This window comes from the organism of the source record quoted next, unplaced genomic scaffold, assembly GCF_019419815.1.
Source record: "Pyrus x bretschneideri cultivar Hongxiangsu unplaced genomic scaffold, Pyrus_bretschneideri_v1 Contig73, whole genome shotgun sequence".
Lineage (NCBI taxonomy): Eukaryota > Viridiplantae > Streptophyta > Magnoliopsida > Rosales > Rosaceae > Pyrus > Pyrus x bretschneideri.
This window is the reverse complement of record NW_025999813.1, coordinates 288789-305535: the sequence shown is the minus strand read 5'-3', so window position 1 is coordinate 305535 and position 16747 is coordinate 288789. Positions and strand designations below refer to the sequence as shown.

At 34.6% G+C, this 16747-nt stretch overlaps 3 protein-coding genes across 4 annotated transcripts; 2 read left to right on the top strand and 1 right to left on the bottom strand.

Moving 5' to 3' along the window:
- The first annotated feature begins 1011 nt into the window (after window positions 1-1011).
- LOC103938164 (calmodulin calcium-dependent NAD kinase) lies at window positions 1012-9154 on the top strand. 2 transcript variants are annotated; one of them, XM_009348159.2, is made up of 8 exons: window positions 1012-1247; window positions 1350-1553; window positions 2563-2786; window positions 2894-2955; window positions 6574-6798; window positions 7047-7176; window positions 7686-8174; window positions 8602-9154. In XM_009348159.2, exons 1-8 carry the CDS (start codon window positions 1235-1237, stop codon window positions 8851-8853), a joined length of 1599 nt encoding a protein of 532 aa, XP_009346434.2. In that variant the 5' UTR covers window positions 1012-1234; the 3' UTR covers window positions 8854-9154. The 2 variants fall into 2 exon arrangements, with proteins under 2 accessions (XP_009346434.2, XP_009346433.2); XM_009348158.2 differs by having other exon boundaries at window positions 1014-1247; window positions 1347-1553; window positions 8602-9149.
- A 1198-nt stretch (window positions 9155-10352) lies between these two features.
- On the top strand, window positions 10353-12156 carry LOC103938165 (40S ribosomal protein S15-4). The gene is made up of 4 exons (XM_009348161.3): window positions 10353-10511; window positions 10636-10784; window positions 10886-10943; window positions 11706-12156. Exons 1-4 carry the CDS (start codon window positions 10509-10511, stop codon window positions 11952-11954), a joined length of 459 nt encoding a protein of 152 aa, XP_009346436.1. The 5' UTR covers window positions 10353-10508; the 3' UTR covers window positions 11955-12156.
- Window positions 12157-13373: 1217 nt separating this feature from the next.
- Window positions 13374-15853, bottom strand: LOC103938169 (transcription factor bHLH92). The gene is made up of 3 exons (XM_009348162.3): window positions 15429-15853; window positions 14902-15192; window positions 13374-13460 (listed from the first exon to the last, which is right to left on the bottom strand). The coding sequence occupies exons 1-3, from the start codon at window positions 15756-15758 to the stop codon at window positions 13374-13376; spliced, it is 708 nt and encodes a 235-aa protein (XP_009346437.2). The 5' UTR covers window positions 15759-15853.
- Between the last annotated feature and the right edge of the window lie 894 nt (window positions 15854-16747).

Here is a 16747-nt window from a genome sequence, read left to right as displayed (position 1 = left end):
GCTCTAAGAAAAGTTGTATGGTGGATGCTGGATAATCTTTGAATCCTATATTAAAATGAAAACTAACGAAAAGTTCATAAAAACTTTAATTTTTAGTAAAAATAACAAAATAAATATGTAAATGAATAGTATCAAGAGTAATTTTTTAAATTAAAAATATTCTTAATATTAAAAATGAACAATATCAAAAATGTTTCATTAAAACTCTAATCCATGCATATTCGTATCGGTTTCGGATCTGCTGATGTCCCTCCGTCACATGTCATAATTTTTTCCAGTACTTATTTCGGCATTGCCAACAAATCATAATCAAAGTGATGCTGGCAGTCTGGCGGTCGTCCAACATGCTTTAACATATTGTGCAAAATATCTTTTTTATTTGGTTATCTAAACATTTTTCTTATTAGAAAGCGATAATTGACATTGACAATTCCCTACTTGAAATAAAGTATTGTATCATTTTACTTTTTTTTAATAACTTTGATATTACTTAAATTGGCATATGAAATTCATTTGTCCTTTCGGCTATAATACATAATTCAGCTGACTCACTGATTTGATTGGACTGATCCGCAAAATGCATGACGCACCCATCAACTACTCATCATAACTCTTGTTTTTATTGTCTCGATGGAATTCTAGAACCATCCCTATACTTATACGCACTGTCACAATTATCTTCCAGTAAAGTATTATATTACGCTTTAACGGAGTTCATCAAGTTTAGGTTAACGTAAATATGCATTTGATAGTAAAACATAACTTTAAGTATGAAAATGAAATAAAAAAATCTAAGGATTGTAAAATGCAAATTCACGATACTTGATAGTAGTAAAGTAAGAATTAGTAGGCCAAGGTCTTGTCACGTCATCAGTTAATAAAAAAAATTAAAATTTAAGTTAACGGAAGTATCAAAGTTGCAGAAAAATCAAATTTCAAATATAAAAGTTAGACAAAAAAAAATGTAGTAAAATTCAATTTTAGCAAAAGTTGATGGGTTGTAATTAGTAAAGTAGAGTTATCCTAAATAAATACGAGTAGTCAAAGTCAAACAAACATCTACAGAAATCAAAATTATCTTGTAATCGAATAAAATAACATATCGTATCATGCAGTGAGAATCTCCTATTTTTTGTAAAGACATGACCTCCTCGTTAGAAATAGAACTAGAGGCGTCTCAATCTCTTCAAAGCTTAAACATATCACTCCTGCTCTGCCTCTGAGTTCCAGCAGGATGCAGCACCATGGTAAGCCAAAGCCAACGTCTCTCTCTCTCTCTCTCTCTCTCTCTCTCTCTCTCTCTCTCATATCAAACTCTGTAATTGATATATATATATATGTTTTAGAAGGTGGAAATGGAAAAATCAACCTCACAGTACACATCTTGGCTGCGTCCTTTGTTGGGCTTCTGGCTGCTGCTGCTGCTGCCACGAGCAGTTATCGTCGGAAAAAGTCGTCTAAGGCGTTGAGAGCTCCAAACAATATCTTTCCACGGATAGAGAGGACGGAATCCGGCCGCGTTGGAAATATCGAAAGATTCTCCCATTATGTCGGTAAATTTCTAGAATGATACAGGAAAAACCTTGGGTTAAACTTCTTACACATTCTTACATTTTATTCCAAAACTAACCCTTTTCTTTAACTTTAGTCAATGAAATATGTTCAAAACTATCATGAACATATGTTAATATTTCTTTTCCAGAAAAAGAAAAATATATGCTTGTATTACTTTTCTAACTTGGTAAGAAGAATATGAACTTGGGATCTCGGTCGAGAAGTAAGTTGGAATACTAGTTGGTATTTATAACATGTATTAGTTGGTAGCTAATTAAACTCAAATAATACTAGGAAAATTAAATTTTGTAAATCAAATAACGTGAAATTGTAAATGTTAATGATTGAATTATGTGCTTATTTTTTATTGATGACACTATTTCTTTGCAAATTTAATTGAAAAAATTTGATCGTACTAAAATTATCCTAACTTTAGTTAGAAAGTTAACTTGTTTTTGAAAAGTCGTAAACCTAATTACTATTCAAAAACTATTAATTTTTTTTTTTGGGAAAAACAATAGATTTTATTGGAAGTTACGAAGGAACACGATCTTCAAAGCATCATGGCTAACTTTGGAGGCTCAAACCAACAAGAAGTAAAATCGGAAAATAAGGGCAACTTGGTCAGTCTGTATGCCACTAAGTTAATTTTTTTTTAATAGTATGAGAACAGAGTATTATTGAAAACAAAAAAAAAAAAAAAAAAAAAAAAAAAGGGGTTACGCATGTTCTGCATGGGAAGAGAGATTAATTGAACATTTTAGTTAGCATTTCTGTTAGTTCATGAAAATAAGGGGGTCACTGAAGTTGACCCCTCTTGAAACCAAGTTAATATAACATTTTACATTTTAGTTTGTATTTTTCTATGTTTTCAACTTCTACAAGTTTTTTATATTACTGAATGAAAATTAATTTTTAACGTTGAGTCTTGTTGCTAACTTTTTCTTGCTAAAGTAGTAAATTTTATTTATTTTAAAGTGCTTAATTTTTGCTTGTTTATATGTGCAGCTAGGCAACTGGGAATTTTAGATGCAAATAAGTGCCCCCAGCTGTGCAAGTTAGCCTATGACTACTTGAGAAAAACGAAAGGGTGTGAAGATAACATCTACGAATATTTCGCTTCAGAAGCAGATCCAGATTCTCTCTACATAAATTTGATTGATGAATTTGATAGATGCATCCTTAGCTATTTTGCATTTCATTGGAGCCAAGCTACTATAATGATTAGTCAGGTATATATATTACCCAGAAAATTTAAAACATATTATTCAATACAAAAGTCCAGCTAGAATTTAAATGGCAATATAATATTTTATTCATCTGTCATTTTATCTTGCAGGTTTTGAATGTAGAGACCAAGAAGAAAACGAAGCTCAAAGACATGGTATTGGCAGCTACCAGGTTAATTCTCCCATTTAGTTAATTACCTAATAATCAAGAATAATTTTGCGTATTAGTTTAACTTAGACACATTTACTTCCCACTCATAATTTTTCTACCAACTCTCCTGAAATAGGACAGATATATATATATATATTTTTTTTTTCCGAAAAAAGTGAAGGACATTATTTTGTATAATGCACAACTTTACTTGTTTATCATAATTGTATTGTTCATGACGAATGATATGGCAACCCCTGGCAGCTCCAAGGTTTTAAAAAACTCTAGCCGTTAGTCAAGTAGCAGGCAGGTACTTAGCGCCTAGGCGATCGAGGGCCTAGATAGTGTTTTTTTTTTTTTTTTTTAACTATAACTAAATTTATTAACTGATATATAAATAAATGTCTACTTATACTTCAAAAATATATAACTGTATTGGAATACATAAATTGCAAAATAGAATGACATATCAATTGTAAAGTACTGTAACATATTGAAAACATGAGAAACAAACATATAATGATTGTTCATCCAAGTACCCAACAAGTATCCTAAAATTTATTGAAAAAATAAAATGAAAAATGGAAGTTATCTATTTTTTGTCTAAGTAAGAGTTGTAATCTATGCGGGTCTAGGCGGGCGCCTAGACCTGCCTATGCGCCCTTTCTTATTTTTTAAAAGTTTAGGAATTAATTGAGGCGATGGTCAACCGTTTAGTGCCTAATCAGAACTTAGGTGGAGATTTTTAGAACAATGAAAGCCTCACAAGATTCCTTATCTGTTATTGACAAAAGATATGGCAACCCTACAAGTTGATACGTGCACGTGGTGTTAAAAAACAAACTTTCACTATTTGCCAAAATGTCACAACATATACGAATTTAGTATGAAAAAGGACTTAGTTACATTTAATTTTATGAAACTCAAATCGTAGTCCACTTATGTCTCACTTTATCTAATTTTACTGTCAAAACTTGTTAATAAATTTGTCAAAACTGCTTACGTAGCACCAGAGTCGTGTTAATGCAAAATGACGCCTATGGCAAAAATGAGATGAGGCATTGCAAATTTAATACCTTATTATGATTTTTTTTTTTTCCAAAAAATCTGAATTTGGGATGCATCATATTAGAGTTATGATAGTAAGAGTTTATTTTTCCTTATTTGAACAATGAATGATGAAAAATTTAAAATATATGATGAATATCGAGTCTTTACATCTACACATCCCGCATTTACCCGTATTTCATTAAATCTTGATCATTTTATTAACCTACTGTCATACATCAAATTTAAAATTTGACATGTATCCAGTTGAATAATTCCAACTTATCGCTCATAATGTAAAAAATAAAAAATAAAAACAAATGATTAAAAACAACTAGCTATTAGTTAGGGTTGGAAATGTTTATCACTCATAATGTAAAAAATAAAAAATAAAAACAAATGATTAAAAACAACTAGCTATTAGTTAGGGTTGGAAATGTAAAAGACAATTACTGTTCATTAAAGACAGTTACCGTTCACTGAAAGAGATTCAATAGAAAATTACCCTAGAACGCTTTTGATATGCTGGAGCTACTCTCATCCACCCATCACACACCATTGATGGCAACCCCGTATCCACTTGAATAATTCTAACTAATCGCTCATAATTTAAAAAAAAAAAAATTAAATAAAAATTAAAAAAAAAAAAAATTAAAGACACCTATCATCCACCCATCACACCCCATTGATGGCAACCCGTATCCACTTGAATAATTCTAACTTATCGCTCATAATTTAAAAAAAAAAAGAAAAAAAGAAAAAAAAATTAAAGACACCTATCATCCACCCATCACACCCCATTGATGGCAACCCCGTATCCACTTGAATAATTCCAACTGATCACTCATAATTTTTTTTTAAAAAAAAAAAAAAAAAAAAAGACGATTAAAAACACCTATTATCCACCCATCACACCCCATTGATGGCAACCCCACTATTTCAATTTCGAGTCCAATATGCTCCAGTTAGATTTAAAACCAAAGCAGGAAACATTGAGAGTTGCTGTTTCAAGTTGTGGATGAAATTCTCAATGTGACCAAGTGTTCAAAGGACTTGAGTAAAACATCACAGATTGACTTTCTGGTTGATACCAAGCAATTGGGGCTGAGAAGTCCAGAGAGTATGCTGAAAAACTGAACAAAGATGACCAAGGACTCGTTGATTTGCGTCCCTAATTACATTGCTTACTATGGTTGGGGGAGGGTGGGCCGTAGGTGTCTGCTAGGGTTGTGGGTGTTGTTAGCTGATATATTTATTCTTTATTGCTTCATTTTTCTTTACACTTCACAATAAATTTGGAGTTAATCAACTGGATATGTGAAACTTTAAAAGGGTTTCTGAGCTTTAATTCTTGAAAAAGATTAAAACGTAATAAAAATTTGGTGTTAGATTACATATTCATTTTAGTGCTAATTCAAATTCATATTATAACTTTGTTTTAATATTTTATGGTTATCTTATTAATCTCCACATTAAATTTTAAATTTATTATTGTACACATTTTAATTCTTTAATTTCGTTTAACTTCCTCTAATTAGTGCACCTAAACGTCCGTATCATAATTTATTTTACTGAACTAGTGTATTGAAATGTCTATGCCTGAATATATGATAATGAATTGGTGGCACATAAGAAAATATGCAAAAACATAAGTGTACCAAAAAAATCCATATCTAAACATATTATACTAGCATACCAAAATGTCCGTACCTATATATTATACCAAACTAATGTATCGAAATGTCCATACCTAAACTAGTTTACCGAAATGTCTATACCTAAATATTTTGTAATGAATTAGTGACACATAAGAAAATATGCAAAAATATTAGTGTACCGAAAAGTCTACTAAAATATTTTCTTTATTATATAAGATACTTACCATAAATTGGTGATAAAAATGGCAACAAGTAAAGCTAATCGATTTGAATTTCAAATGATATTAAATTTTACAATATTTTATATAAAAAGTAATTCTGGACACCATAAAATTATTTTAAAAAAAGAAAAAAAAAGAAAGAAGAAGAAGACATTAAATGCATATGCTAGCATTAAATACAATTTAGGGATTAAAAACAATTTTTAATCTTGTATAAGACATTTTTTCTAAACTTCATCTTATTTAAGGATTAAAATCTAGTTCTCTAAACTTTAAAATTTGACAGGTCATGTCTTAAGATGTCGTTGTATTAATAGAATGGTCAAGATTCAATGAAATGCAGGTAAATGCGAGATATGTAAATTTAGAGACTCAAGATCCATGTATAACAAGAGTATGAAGAAAATATGAAGCCTCATTTAAAGTGACGTCCAAGGCGCATGCCTTGTTCGCCTTGCCTTTGGACCGCCTATGTGTGGCATAGATGAGATACTATGAGACTTTTCACTGTTAAATCTTGTTCCTTGTATACTTGACCAAGATCTAATGGTTCAAATTTCACCATGTGTTAACATTCGAACAAGAAAAAAAAAAAAATCATTCTGTGAGGAGAATTTGAAACTAATGAGACTATTTATGTATTGGATGAATTTTGAATTGCTAATTATTTTATCTAATTTGGTGAGAATTTGCTTATTTTGTTTAACATATAGGAAGGAGAGATTTGAGAGGATCAAGAAGGAGCTAAAGATGACAAGGGTGTTCTCTACGCTGGTAGATGAAATGAAAGCCATCGGAAGCACTTCAATAAAGGGAGAATCACAATGTACGGACGTGATGAAGCCGGTGGCCCATAATGAGAGGAGTCCCGTGCTTCTTCTTATGGGTGGTGGAATGGGGGGTGGCAAAAGCACTGTCCTCAAAGATATTCTCAAAGAGTAATTTTCTTAAAGCTTGCGCCTTGTTTCATGTCTAAGATTGGGCGGAACAAGTTTTCTTCACGACTAAATGCATCTAGTACCTTCGACTTGGACAAACTATGTAAATTGACATCTATTTCTTCATTCCACATTTGTTAAACCTAATAAGTTATCCAAGTCAAACCAATCTTAGAGACTAAACGTGGCAATGAGGATCATTTAGTGATTAATGGAGTGTGCTAAGTGTGCATGTCCATGTTTGGCAGGTCATTCTGGTCTGGAGCAGCAGCAGATGCTGTGGTAGTAGAGGCAGATGCTTTCAAAGAGACAGACGTCCTTTACAGAGCCCTTAGCTCTAGAGGTCACCACAGTGACATGCTCCAAACTGCTGAGCTAGTAAATCTCTCGCATTTAATTAATTTTGTTTATCACAACATAACCTGGGAGACAATGACTTTAGATTTCTAATCTCCGATTAATTGCATAGCTAGATCTTAGGTTGTAAGTGCTCGAAATTAATACTTAAAACCTTAAGATCGAAGCTCTGAAAGACCATTCTATACCCTAACAATCAACCACGTCATTCAAGGGGATAAAAATTGAAAATTTTGAGCAAACTGTAAAACTGAGGTTTCTTCAAGGCGTCACGTAGTCCCTACGCAAAGAATTTCTACATTGTGTTATATATATGCACACATTTTGCATTATACCCTTACATAGTTTCACAAACGTCGTAACTGATGTCATTACAGTTGATCATGATAATTGATGTATTATGTACATGTCTGCCACATTCTGTGATGAGCTAAACTGATCTAAGAACGTGTTTTTGTAGCATTTTCAAATGGGTTAATTCCATCATAGAAGTTATCTAGTTGAATCAACTGACTGATTGATCATTGCAGGTGCACCAATCATCTACTGATGCTGCATCATCGCTTCTAGTGACTGCACTTAATGAAGGAAGGGATGTGATCATGGACGGCACTCTATCATGGATGCCCTTTGTTGAGCAGACAATAACCATGGCCCGGGATGTCCACAAATGCCGCTACAGAATGGGGGTCGGTTACAAGGTGGAGGAAGACGGCACCATTACTGAAAACTATTGGGAACGAGTGGACGATGGAGAGGATCATCAGGATCAGCAGAAGATAGATAATGGCGAGGAACCCAGGAGAAAACCCTACAGAATAGAGTTGGTTGGAGTGGTTTGTGATGCTTATTTAGCTGTTGTTAGAGGCATCAGAAGGGCAATCATGGTTGGGAGGGCAGTGAGGGTGAATTCGCAGTTGAAATCCCACAAGAGATTTGCTAGGGCATTTTATAGATACTGCCAGCTTGTTGATAATGCCAGGCTCTACTGCACCAATGCTATGGCTGGCCCTCCAATGGTAATTTTGGACTCTCCAACTATACTAACTACTCCAATGTTACAAAGACCACAATTTTAGATCACATTTTACGATGATGCACATGCATGTGTCAATTAACTTTTGGTTATTATTGTTATCAATCACCACATCGACGAGTTCATTTGGGAGTACTTTTGTAGGAAGCATTTATGCTCACAAAAAATGCTTTTATCATAAGGATGTAGAAGTACTTTTAACTAAGAAATACTTTTAACCTTTTTTTTTCAAGCACTGTCAAAAACACTTTTAACCTTTCTAAAAGTATCGTCCAATCGGCCATTTTTAGCTGATGTGATCTACTACTTGAATGATAAACACAAAAGTTCATATAATAGTTGATAAATTTTTGCTCAGACATATGCATAGCATGAAATTTATATACTTGGATTTGTGTGTAAAAATGCAGCTGATAGGATGGAAGGATGGAGACAACAATTTGCTAGTCGATCCGGAAGAGATAAAGTGCTTGACAAACTTAAGCAGTTTAAACTCTGAGGCAGAATCCATATACGAGCTTTATATGCAGAACCCAAGCCTTATCCTTGAGCCTGGTTCCTTCTGGAGAGACATTGTCTTGTGCCCTTCAAGGCCAAGCCTTCAGCTGAAGCTGAAGGGTACCATTCAAAAAATTGAAATTTCATACACTGCTACCAATTAGGTTAACAGTGTTGAATCATCAACTTAATTCTTGTGTTAATTTCGTGTTTATTGAAAATTCTGTACATGCAAAAATGAATATATAATTCATTAATTGCCATCAAATATCATGATAATTCTCTCGTCCAATATTAATTGCTTCTAATTAATAGCACCAAAAAAAATCAGAAATTACCAACCGAAGTTATAAACACAGACATCATGAATGTACAGAAGAAACTTCTTTCATTTATTTAATTGCCAAATCGGATTAATGGCCCGTGGTGATATGATATTCGAAAGATAGTCTATGTAGTAAAAAAAAAAAAAAAGGATTTAAACCCTTTTGGTGAAGATTATTAGCAATTTTAACACAAAAACAAAATTTCTGTTAAATCTCAATTAAATGTAGGGATAAAAATGTTCAACCACACTTTTCTATCTGTTAGCCTTCTCTCTTCCTCTCTCTAATTGTACCTCCTCTCTCAGCTCTCTCTCCAAGCTTTCACACAAAACAAAAAAAGGAGTTCAACTGTATCTCCGATTAACATTTGATCAAGGAAAATTAACAAAGTGCAATGAGTGTGTTTGGAAATTGTACTCACTCTAAGGCTCCTGCAGCTCCAAGTGCCATTCGAATTTCCAAACGAGGATTCCACGGGAGTTTCTTCTTGAGTTCATCATCTATGTGCAGAGCATCATGCAGTGAACCATTACTGCAATACTCGTAGATCAGAAGCCTTTGACCATGCTCTGCACAGTAACCCATAAGCTCGACAACATTAGCATACCAGGTCAAGAAACTCGTCATCTTTCTGCTGACTAGAAGCCCTCGTCCAATTTCTCTTGACTTCAAGTAGCTGCATAAGTATCCCAAAAGATTAGTGTCAGTTTCTAAACTATTCTATGCATATAACAGAAACTGCTTGATCACATGAGATATAAGCACACAGGAGGAGAGAAGATTTTCATCTTGCATACAAAAGTACCCGAAAAAATATATTACATGATACATATCATATCATACCATATATTACATGTTACAAATGGAGTGCAAAATTAACTACAAGCCATAATATTAATGCAAAATAAATAGGAAATTGTTGTTGGCACTTCAAAAACTTAATTGTGCACTCCAAACTTTTTAAATTTAGAAAGAAAAAAAAAAACCCTTATAAGGAGTGCACAATCAAATTTTATTTATTTTTGAAGTACCAATAGTTCCTATAAATACACATATTAAATTCGAGACTACTTAAACAAACACACAAAGAAGAAATAAGAGAGCTGGCTTAAACTTGGAGGGTTGCTTGGATATGAACACTTGAGTTTCATTAATTTTCCTTAACTAAAACCGATTAATTCTATTTTAGTTGATTTGTGCACCATGAGCACAAAAACAAAAACAAATACAAAAAACCCTAGTAAAATCATAGTAAAGTCCAAGTGCAACAGTTGCTAACGTTTTAATTCGAAGCCCAATCATTAGGCCCAATTCTAACCTCAGTCTAGGGCTAAACACAAAACCAGAGCCTCCACCCCCAAATCGCTATTTATATAAATTCAGCTTGAAAGAAAAACCTCCTGCTTCCCGAAAACCCTAGCGGCAAGCACAGATCCGAAGTCCTCCAAGCTTCCCTCCCACCTCGCGTTTCCGATTCCGAAAGCTCCACCACCATGGTAGATCTCCGAATCCCCACTCTCTCTCTCTCTCTGAATCGCATCATTTCGCTGTTAATTTTTCTCCCCTAACTCTCTCTCTCTCTCTCTCTCTCTCTCTACCTTCTCTGGTATTTTTTTTCAGGCTGACGTTGAGACCGATGTTGCGGCAGCTGGAGTTCCGAAGAAGAGAACATTCAAGAAGTTCAGCTTCAGGGGCGTCGATTTGGATGCCCTTCTCGACATGTCCACTGATGAGCTCGTCAAGCTCTTCCCTGCCAGAGCTCGCAGAAGGTAATACACAAATGGATCGATACGATTTCTTGGTTTGGTTTTTTGGTGGATTTGTCAAATTGGGTTTGAATTGGATTTTATGGATTTGTTGTGGTTGGTAGGTTTCAGAGAGGTCTGAAGCGCAAGCCTATGGCTTTGATCAAGAAGCTCCGCAAAGCGGTAATCTTTCGGAACCCATCGGCTGAAATTGTTACAGATTTTCTGTTTAGATTTGGATTTTGTTTAGATGTGGTTGGCGATGCTTTGCAGATCGAGTTGTGTTTTTTTATTATTGGATTTCAGAGCGTTGTGATTTGAGTTGTCAAATTATCGCTTACACTTTTCGATGCATAGTAGATGATGCCAATGTTGATCTTGTGCTTGTTCTCCCTTGGTCAAGCTTGTGTTCTATGGACAGTATGAATCTAGTTTATGTCGGAATTTGATTAACCTCGAGTATGTGATTTGTGTTCTGGAAAATGGGGTTTTGTTTATTTATTTTTAAAGTGCATACTTTGTTTTGTTGTATAATAACACATGGGAATTTTGTGGATTGTCTCCCCTGTTCTGTTTTATTTCACTCACAGAAATAAGTTGGGTTATCAAAATAATGTTGGAATGTAGAAGTCTCTACGTGCCTTAGAAGGCATAATAGATAAGGGAAAGAGACCGCGGCAGGCCCCAACATAAGTTGTGATTCCTGAGTCCCTGCTGTTTAAAAACCCATTGTTGTCCTGTTGCTGGGTTTAGTTTGAGCTGTATTTTTATGGAGTCGAACTTTATAATTTTTTGTGAACTTGTTTGAATGTTGCAACATATTGTTTTAGTGTCAGGATCAAGCATGTATCTCTTTCCGTCTTTGAGTTCTGTTGTCGATTGTCAAATGCTATCATGGATGGGGAAAATTTGGACCTAATGATTTTTTCTCTGTGCTTGCAACAGAAAAGGGAGGCACCACCTGGTGAGAAGCCAGAGCCAGTCCGTACTCACCTGCGTAACATGATTATAGTTCCAGAAATGATTGGAAGCATTATTGGAGTGTACAATGGAAAGACCTTCAATCAGGTTGAAATCAAGCCTGAGATGATCAGCCACTACCTTGCTGAGTTCTCAATCTCATACAAGCCTGTGAAGCACGGTAGACCTGGTATTGGTGCCACCCACTCTTCGAGGTTCATTCCTCTTAAGTGAGATAGTTTCCAGCAGTCTGGATGCCTGATCGTGTTATTTCTGTAAGACTCTGATAACGATCACATTTTTGCTCATTGCTGCTATTTGGTTTTGTTATATTTTGACCCTACCTTGATTACTCTTTAGATGGAATTTATATTTACAGTTGTGGTGCTTTGGATGCTCAGACTGAGATTAATAGATTTAAGTGTAGTTGAATTAATGCTTGTTCTCTTGAGTTGCAACCATGTCATTTTTCTATGCTTTCTCTTCCCGAAAGAATTTGTTTAGGCGGTCCACTTTCAATATTCCTGTGTCCCCAAGAAAGTCTACCCTTTGCGGGGTTTGGGTACGTTTTTCTCTTCCTGAAAGAGTTTGTTTTGACTGACGATTGACCGTATCTTTACCCAAAACCCCTAAAGGGTAGACTCTTACATTATTATTTTAAAGGCTAAGGAAAAGAATTATATGAAGGATCCGTTTAGATGCTGGAGAGTAAGAACATGAGGTGAAACCTGCTTGTAACTCGGTTAGAAAATGAGTACCATGCATTGGGTTTGTGACAATATGAAGCTGGTCATCCCTTGGTATACTTAGCTTTTGTCACCAGGCAACCAATTTTGAGAAACATCACGTTCTACAGTTTGCACTTTCCCTAATTCAAGGTCTTGTCGTACATCGGAAGACCAGCCGAAATAGGATTTCTAGCCCATCCGAAATAGTGTCTTTGTTTTGCTTTCTAGCATATAATTTAGTTTGAATAACTATCTTTACGGTTCATGTAGCCGTCTTGGTGATTCGGTATTTCTTTGTTTAATGAAGTTTTATATTCAGTTAGTTCGTCGTCTACTCTAGGAGGTAGACGGACAAGGATTCAAACAGTATCTCTGGTGGAAATCTTGACATGCTTGGCTGAAACTCGCAAGCTTCTGGGTTTTAGGAATTGTAGGGTTTTAGTGGTGACTAAAATGGTGCTTTTTAGGCATTTGGTATTTAGGGTTGGCTCGTTCTAGACGCCTAATAGTAAAGGGATGCCAATTACTGTAGTCTGTTTTTTACTGTTCTTTCCATACGTCGCAATTTTTATTTGCTGGATGCTTTTTTTCAAGAATACTAGGGTTTTTACGACCCAGGGTCTTTATGTTTTCTCAACCCATCCGTTTGGTTTTTATGGTTTAAACTCATCAGTAGTCTTTTATTTATTTATTTTTGGGTGAGCCACTCATCAATATGGTCGGCAAGTCAAATTTAATAAAATTCAAGGTTTTATTATGGCTGACATGACATTTATGTGCAATTCATAAAATCAATTATATAGTGACAAGTGGATCAATAAAATTCAAGGTTTTAAAATTATTTTCATTAGTTTTCTCATGCTTGAATAGAATCTAGACAAATTTAAAAGGAGTGGCAATGGAGGCACAGTATTCCTCTATCCCTTCACCTTCCTGGAAATGGAAAATGCAATTTCCTCTCGGCTTCATAGAGTGTTTCTTGCACAAACTCTTCTATCACTGCGGCTCCAATCTTTCCAACAATACAATTAAAAACAAAGTATTAGAATATAATGAAGGAATGGGGAACAAACATATACTGTGTATTCATCTAAGTATTCAACAGGATTCTTACAATTTATTAAATAAATAAAATGCAAATGAAAGTCATCTATTTTGTAAGTGAGAGTCATGATCTAGGTGGGTCTAGACTGTCTAGGCACCCTTAATTTTCAAACGACTAGGGATTAATCGGAGTGGTGGCCAGCCCATTTAGCATCTAGTTAGGAATTTTTAGAACAGTGGTTCTATCATAATATGTATTTCCATGCAAGCTTCCACACATAGTTGCTGTTCTTGCCAAAGAAAGAACCATCATGATCGTTTCAAATAAAATAAATTAGTCGGTTAGGACAATGGGATGCTGTTTTATACTCGAGTTCAATTCAGTTTCTTTGTAAATTATAGTTGTTAAGGGAAGAAAAAAATGTAGGCAGTAGGTTTGTACTTGATTTTTTTTTCTTTTTTTTTAAAAGGAGACAGTTGGTGACAAATCACGGTTATTCACCTCTTTTGGGGGTCGGGAAGACTTACAAAGGTATTTCAGCCTTCGCCTGGCCACAAGTTTGGCTTCCACACCAGTAGTGGGTTTCGAACCTAAGACCTCCATTTTTTAGTTTGAATGAAGCCTCGCAATGCAATTCGCCATTTACTACTGGACCACCAGCTCGTAGTTTGTTTGTATTTGATATTTGGGATTATAATTTGGGTTTACTGCACAATTTGAGGTTTACCCCTCAACCTTAATTTAGGTAGAAATGGCACTGGGGCAGGTCGTGGGGATGCCAATACTATAACCTACCCAATGGTTATTATTGACCATTAATTTTATTGAAATCGACTTTTAAATTCTTTACCTTATGCACTTTAACTCTTGCAATCACATTTTCAATTCATTTATGTTCAAGTAACTATATTCTTACGTACACGTCTTTAATTTAATCTATTTTCTCCCAATTATATTAGTTTTAATCTTGTTTATTTTCAATTTATTTTACTTTTTCACTCGATCTTCGCATTCACCGATTCACAGTAATTTGGTTGTTTATCTTCAAGGTAGAAAAAAATAACCTTAGGCCAAGAAAATGTTACTTGCTCTGCCGCACATTGTTTGATTAAAAGTTAAATTTAAAGTGCAAATACAAATTACATAATATATTTTTCATGTTGGCCAATCTAAACCACGTGGTGGCATGCTCGTGCATATAAATCAAAGAAGAACCAAAAGTCCTTCTAGGCCGCTCGTTCCGGCAGAAACGAGAGAAAACAAATCAGATAGTGTAAGTGAAAAGTAAAAAGAAACATTTATCGTATTTTACCTCTCCTATTTATTTAATTTTGATAACAGGTGCCTAATTTATGGTATGAAAAATAGCAAGAATTTATGAACATCAAAACTATATGCATGTACGTACCTTGGACTCAATTTCCAGCTCTGCTGAAAACTCCTCGAGTGACAAATTAGAGCTAATATTTCTGGCTTTCAAACCCAAATGTCGCAAGCACTTAAGAACCACCAACATACAATCAATTCCCGATGTAGGATTAGCCACCTTTAATTTAATCTTTGTCCATTTCACTCCCTCCTTTTCATTTTCTACCAGAAGTGTTTCAAGCTCCATGTTCTTCTTTCTCAGCTCCTCCTCATACCTCTTCAGCTGCTGAATATTCGTTGTTGCCATTTGCACAATCCAATTCTTATCATTCTGCACCACGTAAATTGTAACACCAAAAAATTATTTAACAAAATTAGTCCTCGGTCATTATCAATCGTGCAAAAAAAGAGAAGGGAATTTAACGACAAGGTGCGTGATAATAACACGTTCATGAAACTCATACTAAGAAAATTAAAAACTAGAAATAAGCGTCGTAAAATGACTGTTTTGAATTGCTGATCACGGATATTAAATTTAGTTTAATTTGGTTAATTGAATATACCCACCCTGGTTCCAGTGGGCAGCATAGAATGCAAGGCTAAGTAGCAGTGCTTCTGCTTCTCCCTCCTCATGCGCTCGTTGATCATGTGGCGAAAACCCCGTTCTTTGCCGTCATCTCCAGCTTCATTTCTTGCAGTTGCAGGTTGCCAGCTTTTCCTCAAGAATTGCAGCATCCTCATGTTCATGTTCATGGATTTGGTCACACCATTAGGGGGCTGATTACTAATGTGTCTGTTTGTGTACGGCACAAAAGCACTTTGATTCTGTACTACCGGAGGACTCTCATCATACCATAAAAATTCACCTTCCAATGCTTTGAGGATGTATCGGTCCATTTCCTTCCTCTTCTTCCTCTCTCTCTCTCTCTCTCTCTCTCTCTCTCTCTCTCTCTCTGTGAACTGTGTTTGTTGTGCCGGGAATCTCAAATTTCAGTTTTGGCAGTTGGTATATAGGGCTCTTGTCGAACTGGGTTTGCTGTAATTAAAAAGCATTTAAAACGTGGTCAAATATCTCGTTTTGGTCATGGAGACTTGTCAGTCAACTATCCGCATGTATAATTGGGGTGTCAAAGTTATCGACTTCGGAGTCGTTTTGATGGGCTGAATATAAATAATTGTCTCCAAGCCCACGGCTTGTTTTCTTGAAAGAGACTCGACAAACATATACATATATCTTGAGATATCTTCACATATTTAAAAATTGCTTTAACCTTAGCACTAATCCTTATATTATTATGTTTTTTTATTTTTTATTTTTTTATCAAATGTCGTTTTATTTTTTTAAACAAAAGAAAACATGGTATTTGATGTCTTGAAATTATAATGTTTGTTTTCATCTTTGATCCATAGCCAAAGGCCCAAAAGCATTAAAATGTCAATTTTTATTTATTTTTATTTATTTTTTACAAAATGACACATGACATTTGATAAAGTGAAAATGCTTAAATGCAAAGGCTGCTAGCACTAAAAAAATAAAAAAATAAATAAAATTAAATGTTAGTTAATCGGCTACATATAAAAAGAAAGAAAGGTCATGTTTGATATTAAAATTGCAAGATTTAGTTGAAATTAGGTAATCTCGTATCGCTAGCAGCCACTCAGAGGGACATGTCAATAAAAGGAATACTCATGTTTTGCAAGAAATGAGGACTACTTGTCAGGCACTCTACTTTCTATTTTAATAATTTAAACTGCCTATTTTTTTAGTTTAATCGAATAGATCATCGTTGCAATATGATAGCTAATTTGAAATGGTTAAGGTACCTAATTGTGCTCAAGAAAATTGACGAACATGGTACTCTAAGAAACATTAAATGCCATCACGA